The 13,538-nt window shown below is 40.2% G+C and overlaps 1 protein-coding gene across 1 annotated transcript in view; it reads left to right on the forward strand.

Annotated features, from left to right (window-relative positions):
• The first annotated feature begins 3,091 nt into the window (after positions 1-3,091).
• The window catches only part of LOC122658600, a 28,088-nt gene continuing 17,641 nt past the window's right edge, over positions 3,092-13,538 (forward strand). The window contains exons 1-2 of the mRNA XM_043853625.1: positions 3,092-3,264; positions 7,565-8,504. Coding sequence (XP_043709560.1) covers positions 7,668-8,504 — 837 coding nt within the window. The 5' untranslated portion in view covers positions 3,092-3,264; positions 7,565-7,667. The remainder of the gene's footprint in view (positions 3,265-7,564; positions 8,505-13,538) is intronic.

Below are 13,538 nucleotides of genomic sequence, written 5' to 3' on the forward strand. Positions count from 1 at the left end.
CCCTTTCTTATTTGCTATTCGTTCCTCCATGTTGGAATCAATTTTGGAAGGGTTTGAGTGTGTGCTTATTGAATTGGACAACAAGAGTGTGATTTTTCTATCTACAAAAAGGAATCACGATGTCCCCTCTTCATTTGAGATCTTTCCTAGAGGATGTTGTTTATCTTTTACTTATTTTGAAGTTTGTAACTTCACTTTAATTCCAAAGGAGTACATCAGTATGACCGACTCTTTGGCAAGGAAGGCCCTATCAATAACGTGTACGATAGTATGACCTAGTTTCGATCCATGGCTTCTTGAGTTATGTAATTCACAGCTATGAGCTTTCACGTTTCTTCAATAAATAATTTTCTTTTACAAAAAAAAAAAAAAAAAAAAAACCCTCACCCCATCCACCCTTGTAATTGTTGCATACCTTGTTCCCTGGAGCGAGAAGGGTTTGGGAGCTCAAAGACGTTGCAGCTCCGACGACCACCTGCTAGATGCATGGACAAAAGTGACCAACTATTTATTTCTTTGCCCGTTTTCCACCGTGCAGAGAGAGAGAGGACTGAAAAGAAACAAAGGAGAATCCTATAAATAAGAAACTGAATAGGCAAAACCCAGTAAACTCCACAGCTAAGGAAATAACAAGTAAAACTCAAGTTGTAGAAAGGGGTTTATTGGTACAATTAAATGACAAAAGCTTTTTAAGGTATTTCCTTCATGAATCGTTATTCCCTTCAATTCCTCGAATTCCTCACATGGGGGCGAAAATGATCACTCTACCTGCTGCCTTAAAACACTGTCAAAGGTGAGATCCACTCCCCCCTATTAGTGGAATTGGAGGTGCCCGCGAATTGGAGGTGATAATTATTCTTTCCCTCACGCAAATGAAACTGAAGGGATAGATCGGAAACAAATTTGGAACACCACCAACACCGTATTCATTATAGAACTCAGAGAGACTCGCAGAGCCGCATAGATTTGTCACTTCTACTCCTCATTTCATGTTTCAATGCCTCCTGGACTGACCCAGTGACCCTGCATCAACGTAAAGCCAACTCACTACCCCTTTCGAATCTATCCTCCTCTTCTTCCTCTCTATTTCTTTTCTATTCCTTCCTCTGGCTCAGGGAGATTGCGACCTTCTCTGTTACAGACCTGCTTGTTTTAAAAAAAAAATCAGTAACCCCTGCGTGCTTGCTGCCTTCAGGTAGGTAAGCAGTTCAAACACGCAGAGGAAGAGTGGCCATGTCAGAGTGTGAGGGGAATGACGATGGCGGTGCTCAATGATGGTGATGGCGACGTCGGTGATGGGAATGGCGATGGCGGCGTCGATTGTTCGGAGATGGGAATGGCGATGGAGGTTTTCATTTTCACTTTTGAGAAGATGGTGGTTCATCCCAAATGAGGGGTAAATATGGAATAGCACTTCATCCCAAATGCAAGTAAATATGGAATAGCACATCCATTAAGGGTATTATGGTCATTTCGATTATATTTGGGTGATGACATCATCACTTAACTATTTTTTTATTTTTTTTTGTGAAATCATCACTTAAGTATTCAAATCTAACGGTAGGGTTACATTTGTAAGAATATTTTAAAAAGCAAGGGAGGTTTATGAAATAGATGAAGTTTCAAAGATGACAGATGTAATTGTTTTAAAACACAGGGATGATAAACGTAAATTTTCCAAAAAGAAAAGTATCAAATTAGTAACTGAAAAAATCATATTTTTCCTATTATATGGAGCAATATATACAAATCAATTTTCATACATGGCTGTGTAAGAAACCCGGTCAATAGTTCAGTCAATCACATAAAACTATATGAGAATCGAATATTCCTATCCAAATATTGTTGAAGTATTGATCATGTTAATACATCAAGAAGAAAAGATTCTCTTATCATAAAAAATAAAAAGATCCTTTAAACCATCAGGGAGGGTACACTAGCACCTCCCTCTCTCTCCTCAAATGAAATGACATTGCTCCCAACTACGTACGAAATCGTTCTACTGCATCTCATTTGTGTGCTACTCTATGCTTCCTCAGGTCAAATCAGGATCCTCTCCAATGAGGGCATCGCTCAATGATCCAACGGTTGGATTGCCTGGGCACACTAATTGGGCACACGATAGGGTGTGTGCTAGGCAGCCCAACCTTTGGATGCCTCATTGGGCGATCTCTTCATTGGAGAGGATCCGGATCCTCCTAAGGGAACCCTCACCTAATATACATACAGTGAAAAGGTTCCTTGAGCCACCAGTGGAGGGTACACAAACACCCTCTCTTTCTATCACTTTCTTTCTCCCATGAAATGACCTTCTTGCCCTCTTATGTATGAATCCTTTTTGTTGCACCTCACTGGTGCACTCTTCCATATCGCTTGCTCCAGAATGCCAATGTACCCTCACTTTCTCATATTGAATTTTAGGAAAAAGAATAGTTCTTGGTCGCGATCCTACATCCAAACACAGGAGCACGGAAATTATTGTCCCCCCCCCCCCATGAAATAAAAGATTTCATCCATATCGATGCCTCTACACGTGCTCTCATTGGCCCTGTGCTGGTGCAAGGACCTCTCTCACCTTTGATTTTTGTAGGGTGAGAGAACGTTGCCTAGGCCTCTAGAGGCTGCATGCGTGCACTGTCCAATGGGAGTGCATGCTCAAGCATCGACTTGGGTGAGATTTCCACTTCTCCATGGGGTTAGGACGATACTGTGTCTAGGCACAATAGCCATGCCAGCCATGTGACAAGTTAGCGTTATTTTTCCTATTTTTTTTTAAGGGGCATTGTTCTCTATGTCGCAACGCACGCTGCGCCCAGGCACATGGGAGTGGACACAATAACCACCCTGCCCCGCTGAGTGGTAGGCCTATGTGCCTAGGCGCAGCTTGGGCTGCGGCATAGAAAACATTCTCCCTTTTTTAATTATTATTTTCTCTCTACTCTATTCACATCATCATATGGAACTAATGGAAGCCGTGCTACCACTGGTGCGACATGGGAGATTCCCTTCTACACGAGCGTTGTGGGGAATCTCTCCCTGCACGAAAACTGCAATCTACAACTGGACGAAACTTAATTGGTAACATTTATATCCTTTGAATGAAAGAACTCTTTTTCTTCCATTCTCTGGCTTATCCGACCGCCGTCTAACATTTAGCAGACTCGCATCGCCAGCCCGCAACTGAGTCAGTGCCCTCGTCTGCCGACCTATGTGCCCACCGGCTTCTCTTTTCCCTCTGCCGAATTGCTTGCAGCTCAATTTTAGGTATTTCTTGTACTAACGCAGACCTTTTTTTGGTTCATCTTTTAATTTCTGCAACGCCTTTTTTTTATTTTTATTTTTTTTGTGTCGCTTTCATTTGTTTTGGGTTCGTTTTGATCGTCTTGATTCTCACTTATTCACCATTTCATTTTTCTGGGCTTTCGTTTTTTTGTTTTCTTTGAATTGGGTTTGTGTTAGAACTGTGAAATTTGGGGGGTTTGGTTCACGGGTCTCCGTATCGTCTCACATTGTTTAGTTACTGCTGCTTATGGTTCGAGCACCTCAAGAGGTTTCGATGTTACCCTAAAACTGGTTTTCTCTTCTTCAATTAATTTTTTATTCTCAAGAATATTACTGGTGGAATTCTTTTAGGAGATGGGTAGTTAGTCTACTTTTACGGCAAATCCGAATTCCTTACGGATAGGAATTGTTTGTTAGTCCTGTAGTTAGTTTTTGCACTGGTTTCAGACCTTCTTATGGTTCTTGCATACAGACAACGTTCATTCTGTATGCCGGTTTATTTGGGGCCTCTTCGTCCGTTAATAAGGACGTCCACGGTCCGTGTGTTGGGAGAGCATAGGAACTTCTACGTCACACTAATTTTTCCTCGGAGAACCCTATCATGATTCTGGTTTGAAGGAATTATGGGCCTCCCATGCTTATAGACTTAATTGTCTTATCATGTTTGCGTTCCATGAAACACAGAATTTGAGAAATTGCATGCCAAAGTTTAGACTAATCCACTGTTTATTACCCACAAAAGGGGGAGTTATCCTGCTCATAGCAACTGCAAACTGTGAAGACAATCACTCTATGCCTTTTCTCGAAAATGCCTGCTAGAATGGGGAATGTGTCTTTATGAGCTTAGCATCCGTACACCCTTACTCTTAATTTCTGCCCCAACTTTGGGGTAGTTGGAAATAGACAATCTAGGATATTGAATTTGGGGCAATATTCTTGGGGCCACTTGGCATGGATATATGATGATACAATTGGTGGAGGAGTCTAGTTCATGTCCAGGCGGCTTTCTGATACGAACCTTGGGAGAACTCAACCACACAAACCGACTTATAAGGTGGGGGAACCCAAGACTATATCAATCCAAACCAAATCCCTTTCATTACCGAGGTGGGATCAACCCCCGATATGACTGATATGGGATCGTAACACTCAGTTATTGGCATCATAGTCTGTTGAAGTCAGCTCTCTTTGGACAGCTATTGTGATTGTAATAGTATAGTTTGGCTAATGGAGATGGCTATGAATCTCTAGGAAAGTCTATTAGGATTTCACAGTATCTAAATAAAGTGATCTTACAGGCTTCACGGGGTTGAGATGTTAGGGTAAAATGTTGTCATATAATCGATAAACCGTTGATGTATTTATGTCTTGAGAATACATTCTTTCGTGATACCAAAACTCCTAGTAAGTAGGAATATAGCATTCGGATTTACAGTAGGCTTCATACTATCCTGCAGCAACATCATGGGTAGTAATTCTCCTTCATCCGTTTCAGAAAAGTTCTCTGGTTACCTTCAGCATTGAATACTGTAGCAGACTCAGCCCAGAGTAGATAATTTGTACTGTATCATTTTTTCTTTTAATATTTGTCTGTAATATTAAATATAGATTCTGTTGTGTCTATTGATGTTGTTTTATGTTTTAAGCAGGATGAGCTATACTTTTACTTCCTTTCCTTTCTCGTTAATAAGACCTTTCTTCTTTAACTCAGAGAGAGAGGCAACGGTGACAAGAAGACGTGACAAACCGAACACCACCATCTTAAAAATTTACTTCTTTATTTCAAAGCTATGAAATTTAATCGTCCTCTTTACCAGAGTGCTTTGTTCTTCACAAACATAAGAGCGCATATGACAAGTGCCTTTCTTTTTTTTGTTTGCAATGATTGGCCCCATCTGATGTAGAACTAGGTATGACTATCCTAACTCCAGACAGGATCACAATACAACCCCTAAACAAGTACTGATTTCACTTTAATTACAGTATATAAATATGAACTCAGCAGCATGTAACAGTAGGTTAGAACAACTCCCAGAACTCCCTACAATACTCAACACGTAGTATATAACCCCAGCTCCAAAGAGTAACAAACAGCAGCAGTAGCAGTGCTACCTCTGGCCTGGAACAGGGTCAAACAACCAGAAAATTCACCCGACTTTGAATCAGTAGCTATACATATTGGATGGGTCTTATATTCCGATTGAGTTTGGGTCTCAAAGGGGTGATTAACTCCTAAAAATCTCAGACTAAAACAATAGAAAGATGCTGAGATATTACTGTGAGACATGAAAATAGAAACTAAACTCAGAAATTAGTAAATAATGGAGTTAGAAAAACCCGGCCATCTGACGTACTCCAAATCAGCATCGAGTGGAGTTCTTGAAGAGGGGAATCAGTCCTCAATAATACAGATCAAGTTGGTAGCTCAATTGTAAGATCTCTCAATTCTTGAATTGAGGCACAAAATTGGGGATATTTGATATCTCATAAACGAAGGTTCAGATAGCCTCCAAACTCCAGTCGAGTGGAGGTACTCCTGGGTGTGTTGGTTTGACCCTCCAATTATCACCCAAAGTTGATGGGTGGTTGCTGAGATCTGTGAAATCGAAGTAGCAGCAGGTTCCTTGGAGAACCTCAGAACCACAAGTACTGGGAATCCTTCTCTGATCTGTAACCAAAGCAGCAGCAACTTGGGGCTTCAATGAGCACTTTAATAGAGATAATCAGCAGCTCCAATAAGGTTTGGTTGATCTTAGATGTACTCAGGAAAGAGAATCAGAGTGGGGAAAACAGAATACCGATTGGGGAAGAAGGGGAAGGGATAATGGCTATCTCAGCCAAGGGTTTCTCACCCCTAAAGGTCTCTCATCTCACAGCCTCTCACTGCTCCATGTTGCACAAAACAAGCAAAGTTTTCTCTTCATTAAAATCGTGGGGAGGATCCAAGAGGTTCATTACATTATATAGTTAAATCTTTCCAAAAATAAAAGATACGAAAATCCTGTTACAAAGAAGAATTGAGGCTTGCACAGCAAACAATCTAAGAACTTAGCTAATAAAATTTACTAAGTAAACGTGGTCTGAAATTAAAAAGGAAACAAAGTGTTAAAGAAATAACTTGCTGTCCAAGCTACACTAATCCCCACGATTTGGCTTTGAGTGAGCCAAAAACACCCAGCCTAAGCTAGTTGGCCCTATGGCCCATGGGCTAGCCCATATTTTTGAGTGATGGACCAAGCCCTTGTTGATTCCTGCGGTTATATTTCAAGCCCAAGAATCGAACTGCTTTGCCATCAACCTGAGATATGATAGAGCGCTCCGGAACTGGGAGCTTACACCTTTTCAATAGATTTCCATACCAAAAATTAATTTTTTTGGTTTAAAAAATGGTTTAGAGGATTCTCTGGATGTTGCCATTCGCTGAACTACCTAGAATGAGTTGCAGTAAACAATTGGCAGGATTCAAACCACAGCTGACCTATTGACATTAATGCGGTGTTTATCTGTGCTGTCAATCAGGTAAATGACCATACACAGTGGCCCATATTGATGAAAATTGGCTAGGCGTACTGAAATACTGGGTCATACCTAATGAGTGGTGGGTTCACCTATCTGCATGTGCTGTATGCATGTTGCATACTTGATGTTTAGCTTATACTTCTCCTTTTTCATCAGGAAGATGTAGTATTTTGACCTATTTTTCCATTTTCATCATCTTGAGTTTTGATAAATAATTCTATCTATTTCCAGTGCTGTCTTTTCTCTTTTTCCATATGCACATTCATACAAGGTTTAGGGATTGGGTTCATTGGACAGATTAGACCCAGGTGATTCCAATCCGATCATTCGGGATCAGATGATCCAATCAAACAACCAGCCAATCCAGGAGGAATAAAAAACTACGGAAGAGTGTGGATCGGCTGATCCGCTAAATGTACCAGCTCAACTAGTCCAATACTGAATTACTGATATTGATCAGACTATTCCATACCAACTTATAAAACTTTGCATTCATGAGTTTTGTTTTTTTGGATGAATGAGTTATGGTAATTTATTCTGCCCTGTTCAGACTGCTTTCTCTCTTTCAAGCATGCTTATTGTTTCCATATGCATCATTCATGAGTTCGTTGCATTTTTCCAGTGTTACCTTTTTCTCATTCAATCATGCTTATGATTCCTCATGAGTTTTGATGATTAATTCTGTCCATGTCAGGTGTTGCCTTTTATTGTTCAAGCATGCTTATGATCTTATACTGTGTTACCTTTTTTGTATGGGTAACAGGCATGAATCTTTCCAATGGAATCCAGTTTGCATTGCAGTGTGCTCTTGATGGATTGAAAATTGATTGAAGCAGCTTGTCTTTAAAAAGATATCTTATACCATCATGGCTCGGAAGGGAAATCAACAGAGAAATGGGTTGGATCGTAACTCTTTAAATCACAAGATTAGGGTCCCAGAATCAGGGGCTGTGTCTATGGCAGAGAAAAAGGAAAAGGTAAAGTCGCGCAATGGTAAAGCTGCTGATGGAGAGGAACCCATAACTGGTAATCAGACAGGTAGTCCTTCAGTGTACATGTCAACTAATACCAACTATACAGGAGATGATGAGAAAAATAACCAAAGATCCAGAAACTTCCCCTGCAAAGAGAAGCCTATAATGGATAGCAGTCCAGATTCAGCACCTTCGGTTCCTGCATCTTGTAACCCAAAAGAACCCGGGGGCCATGCATCTGCTTCGAATGCATCAGGATCAAGAGGAGACAGAAGATCATCACTTAGAGGGAACGACAGTTTGAACAAACTAAAAACTAGTCTTGGCTTCTTACTGCGTCATTTACCCACCAAAGATTTGATGGAAGCTTCAGTTTTGTCAGATCATGTAATTTGGAGAAGTTTGGGGGCTTCTGCTCTGTCTATTTTTAATGCAGCCAGTGGATGGGTAGAAAGGCAGAAGCCATTGTTTTTTATTATAACAACCACAATATTTGATGCCAGTGGTTATGCTCGACTCAAGATCCAGGAAGCATATCCTATTGTTTGGAGGTGGCTTGTGCAAATTGGGAAATTAATGCTACTTATATCCATGATTTGGTTGGACTGTAGTCTTAGGGGCCTTGACTCCCTTGTACGATTTGGGACAACATCCTTTTTTGCGGTCATTTGGTGCAGCATTCTCTCACTGGTTGCTATGATTGGGATTTTTAAATTTCTGATAGTCACGGTGAGTTTAATCCAGCCCCTTCCCCCCCACGCACCCACCCACTCAAAAGGAAAGGAAGAAGTCTCTCTACCTTCTTTATTATCTTTCATTTGTGTATGAGAATTTTCATTTTGGAAGCTAGAGTTCTAATTTTATTTTAATTGTTCAGCTCAGTAATATTGTGTCCAATGGCCGTTTTTTCTCCAATTCATTGAGAGTTTATTTTAAGTTAATTTACCTTGATCTCCAATCCAATTTCTTTATTTATCATTGAGTTGGAATCTAAACCTGCCCTTTATCTATTTGAACTTATTTTTGCTGAAGAATTAATTTTATAAGGGTGTAATCTTTCTGTGGCCAAACGGCTAAAGCTCAAGCACACTGCCAGTTTCTTGCACAGTCAAATGTCAATATGTGCCATTTTCTTGGAAAAGAGCCCAGTGGAAGGTAAAGTTTAGGGATGACAAGCAATGAGGTCTATGCACCTGGCAATCTATGATTTGGCATATAACTCTAATGCCTCTCTGTAAAATGGCATTGTTTCATGCATAGTTAAAATGATAGATATGCTTTTCTGTTCCTATTGTCAAAAATACAGATACAACAAGTAATTTTTTTTTATTAAAGTACTGAAAAAATTACCTCAAAGGAGTGTGAACAACCCAGTCTTCTGAAATCTGGATCTGCAATGCCAGTTGAACTGGTTGTCTTGCCAACCGACCTTCAGAATGGATTGCTGGGCAGGCCAGGTTTCAGAACATTGAAACAACTGAATTTATAAAGCATGAAAATATCAAAAGCAACAAAGAAGCACAAGATGGGAAATTAAGATTCCCAAATCAGTTCTACTCATGGCCAAAGTAGATCTTCAAACACCAGAAGACCCTGTGTTGGATGATGGACAGTCCACTAGCAAACGTCCAATATCTGCATAGATTCTAATCATGTGTCAATTTATTCCTTGAAAAATAGTTTCTAACTCTTGCCAAATGCCAGGCAGATCGCATGTGGATCCATTTTCCACGACATGCTGCTTTTCTTTCCAAAGAACCAAGTGAACTGTAAATTTCATCTTTTAACTGCTAGAGAGGTCCAGTTAATCCCCAAAATCTGTACCGAATAGACTGAACCACAATTTATTAAAAAGTGTGTAAATGACTCTTTGGCTTTATGATTCACCAACTTTTTGTATGACTTTCTGAAGTGATTTCTGTTTGTAATTACAACATTATCCTTCTTGTAACATTTTATATCCTCTAGTTACAAGGATCGATGTTAAGATTCGTGCCAGCTATTGTGGGTTGATCAGGCTCGTAGTCAGATGAGCTGAGCGCAAGAAGTCTACTCGTCGTTGAGTCTTTCTGTCTGTGAGAATAGCCACCCACTTCTGGTAGAGAATGTGGGTGTTTCTGTTTCTGCTGCCGGGGACTCCTGAAAAGGCGAGAGTGAAACCCTCAACAACAGAAATCAAAATTGCAAATAAAAAAAATATTCCTGCCACTTATGAAGCCCAAAAACTTATGAATGAAATTAGTGGGGAGAGAGATGGGGCTAAGAACTGAAGCTACAGTGTCTAGTGTTTGAGAAATCGATGACTGAAGCTATTTTATTAGTAGGCATTGATGGAAAAATGTAAAGAGAAGAAGAAAGATCTTCACTGTCAAATTCTGATTACAGAAAGTGTGTGGTAGGGTAACTAAATTGATTATTAATAGGGTTTTGAAAAAAGATCTCAAGTAAATTTGTTAAAGTTGTGAGTCTTGTGACGAGTTCAGAACAAGAAACCCAGATTCTGCGCAGACAAGAAGAAGAAGAAAAGAAAGGAGAAAGGAGAAGAAACGGGAGAAGGAAAAGAGAGAATATATGAGAGAAGGAAGAGTTGATCAAATAGGGTGCAATCTGCCCCCTAAGCGATATCATAAATTTATAAGATAAGAATCATATGATATTACAAGTAGCCCCATAGGCTTATGGCTAATTACCCATAAGCCCAAGAAATAAAACTCCCCTTACAATAAATCCCATATTGTACTAATCTACTGCAGTAACTTCAACACTCTCCCTCAATCTGGAGCATAGATATCACCCATGCCCAGCTTGGAACAACCTTGAAGAAACACTGTTTAATCAAGGGTTTAGTAAACAAGTCACCAAGTTGATGAGCAGAGTTGACAAAAGGAGTGGAGATCATCTTTCGCATCACATCATCTTGCACAAAAGTGACAATCAACTTTGTTAAAGTCGTGGTTATGTAACCACGATAAGAGGATTCCTCTCTATCGTGGGTGTCTATCTCTCTTATCTCTTTCTATTTTTTCTCTCTTTTTTTGTTTCCTAGTTGAGTTGTATTTGATCTCTAGAGTTTAGGTTTCTATTTCTATTTGTATTTTCCTAGTCTGAATAGGAAAGGTCATTGTCCTGATACGTATAACTATAAATAAGAGTTGAGAGGGGGAGCCAGATATCGATTTTTATTCTCTGTCTGTCTGTCTTCCCCACTCGGTTTTCCTCTGCTGGTGTTCTAGCTCTGATTTCGTTACTTGGTATCAGAGAAGAACTAATTTCTGGTCGATTGTTTGACTTCTGGTTGATAGTTCTCTCTCTCTCAAGCATTCTTGATCTTGGTTTCAGCTACCATAAAGCTGCCTGCTACTTCAAACTGCCCTAGTTGTTGATAGCTATGGATTAAACTAGGGCATTCTCTGCTTCATTGCTGCATATGAAGATTGAGTCCTTCAAGCCTCTTGATCCAAGTTTTTGAAGAAGCTGAAGCCTGCGATATTGTCTTCTGCAGATTTGATTTTCTGAAATTACTTTCTATTTAACCACTTAATGAAGCTAGCTTTTGAAGACTTGAAGTCTGATTTTAATTGTCAAGAGGTACACTAGCTTTAATTTCCAAAGCCAACTTGTGGTCTGATTGTTGGCAATTGAATCTCTTCTTCTGGCTGGCGGTACCCTGTTTAGGGTTACAAATCAGTCATTGTTACTGCTGATTTATTCCACCGATTAGTTTCAGTGTTGGGAAGCTATTCCCCTTCCCCTCCGTAAATACTTACTTCAATCAAGTTGTTTTGGGTTATTCTAACCCACTGATCGTGAGATACTGTTGTTATCACAACACTGGGATTGTAACAAACACTGCCAGCTTCAACTTTGTGATCTTTTCTTGCTGATTATACAGATTATTCCACTGATTATGGACTACTACTTGGTGAATGCTTCCTTTAATTCCTGTTGTACCTGTTTGCATGATGGCTGAGTCAAAGACTTCTATGGACAATGTCCACATTCAGATCACCAACATCAAGTTAACTGGTTTTTCAAACTATATGTTATGGTCTCAGGCTGTCTTAGTCTATATTCATGCTAAGGGGAAGATGAAATATCTTACTGATGATCCCCTTACCGCTGATCCTAATGATCTTGCTTCTCTCACTGTATATGAAGGTTGGATGCGTGAGAATTCCACTCTCAAAATATGGTTGTGGAGCAGTATTGATCTACCATTGCTGCCAATGTCATGTTTCATACAACTGCAAAAGGTGTTTGGAATGATCTGAAGTAAAGTTTCTCAAGAGAGAAATATCACCCGCACATATTTGTATGAGAAATTATTCAACTGTAAGCAGGGTGACAAATCTTCGAATGAATATTTAAGCAGTTACGAGGGAATAATTGAAGAACTCTAGGTACATCAACCTTTTACCATTGAATTGGAGTAGTTAAAGCATCAACGTGCTGAATTTCATGTTGCCAAATTCCTTGCTGGTCCACACCTGATTATCAGGTGGTTAAAAGCCAACTTCTGGCTTGCGAGAAAGTACCTTCCCTGAATGGAACTTTCCCTTGTCTTAAACGAACATCTACTGCCTCCAAGGTGGAACCTTCACCGCCTATCAAAGAAAATTCTGCCTTTACTGCTGGTGGAACTGGAGGATATGGTTTATCTGAGGGAGGTCGTGGTCAAGGTAGAGGCTGTGGCCATGGAACTGGTGGTCGTGGCACTGGTGGACAAACTGTTGATAAAGGTTCTCGTCATTGCTCTTATTATGGGAAGTGAGATCATACCGTAGAAACATGTTGGGCCAAACATGGTCCTGAATGGGCTAATGAATTGGTCAACACTGCTATGACTGACAATTCAACTGAGCAAGCACCTACTGGAGACACATCATCTGCATTTTCGTCCACTGTTTCTATGCCCCGTGATGACTACAATCAGATTCTGAAACGACTGCAACAACTTGAGGCAGCTACTACTTCCACAGCCAATTTAGCTCATACAGATCACACTGCTTTATTTACTACTGCTATTACTACTCCCTAGATCAATGACTCTGGAGCTTCTTCTAACATGATTGGTTAGACTACTTTATTTTCATCAATTCCTAAACTTCATAATCTTCCCCAGTTTATTCTTGCTGATGGCTCTTCTACCAAGTCTCCTGTCTGTTAGCCAACTTACTAAAGCTCTTAACTGTTTTGTTACTATCTATCCTTCCTATTGTCCTTTAGGACCTTCAGACAAGGAGGAAGGTTGGTGGCGGGGTTGAACAGGCAGGTGTTTACTATCTGGACGGCATGGGACCTTCTACTGCAGCTACTACACTTGCTGGTGGTTAATGCAAGGCTAGATTAGAGATAACCTAACACCAATAATACCCACAATACAATGAAATTGAAGCAGCAACTAATTCCCAAACCCAAGCCTAGTATGCTGAAACCAGAAATTAGAAGGTAAGCAAAACTAAGCAAACCAGACAGCAGTTTGATGCCAAACTGGGATCGAAAGAAGGCCTGGCAGCAGTGAGAAACCTTCCAAAATTTCAGTCGGATCTGACCAGTGGTTGCGGTGATGTGAAGGCCTGAAGTTGCAGCAGTATTGAACTAATGGACAAGGCAGTCAGATACTGGCTTGGGAGATTTATTATGTCTCTCAAATCTGAGGTCTAAAAGCCTTCAAAGGCTGGTCAAGTGGAGCTCCTGTGGGTCTGAAACAACCCTCCAAAACTTACCCCAATTGGAGAAAAGGGTGCTGAGATCAGAGGCTTC

The sequence above is a fragment of the Telopea speciosissima genome, chromosome 4 (genome assembly GCF_018873765.1).
Source record: "Telopea speciosissima isolate NSW1024214 ecotype Mountain lineage chromosome 4, Tspe_v1, whole genome shotgun sequence".
Classification (NCBI taxonomy): Eukaryota; Viridiplantae; Streptophyta; class Magnoliopsida; order Proteales; family Proteaceae; genus Telopea; species Telopea speciosissima.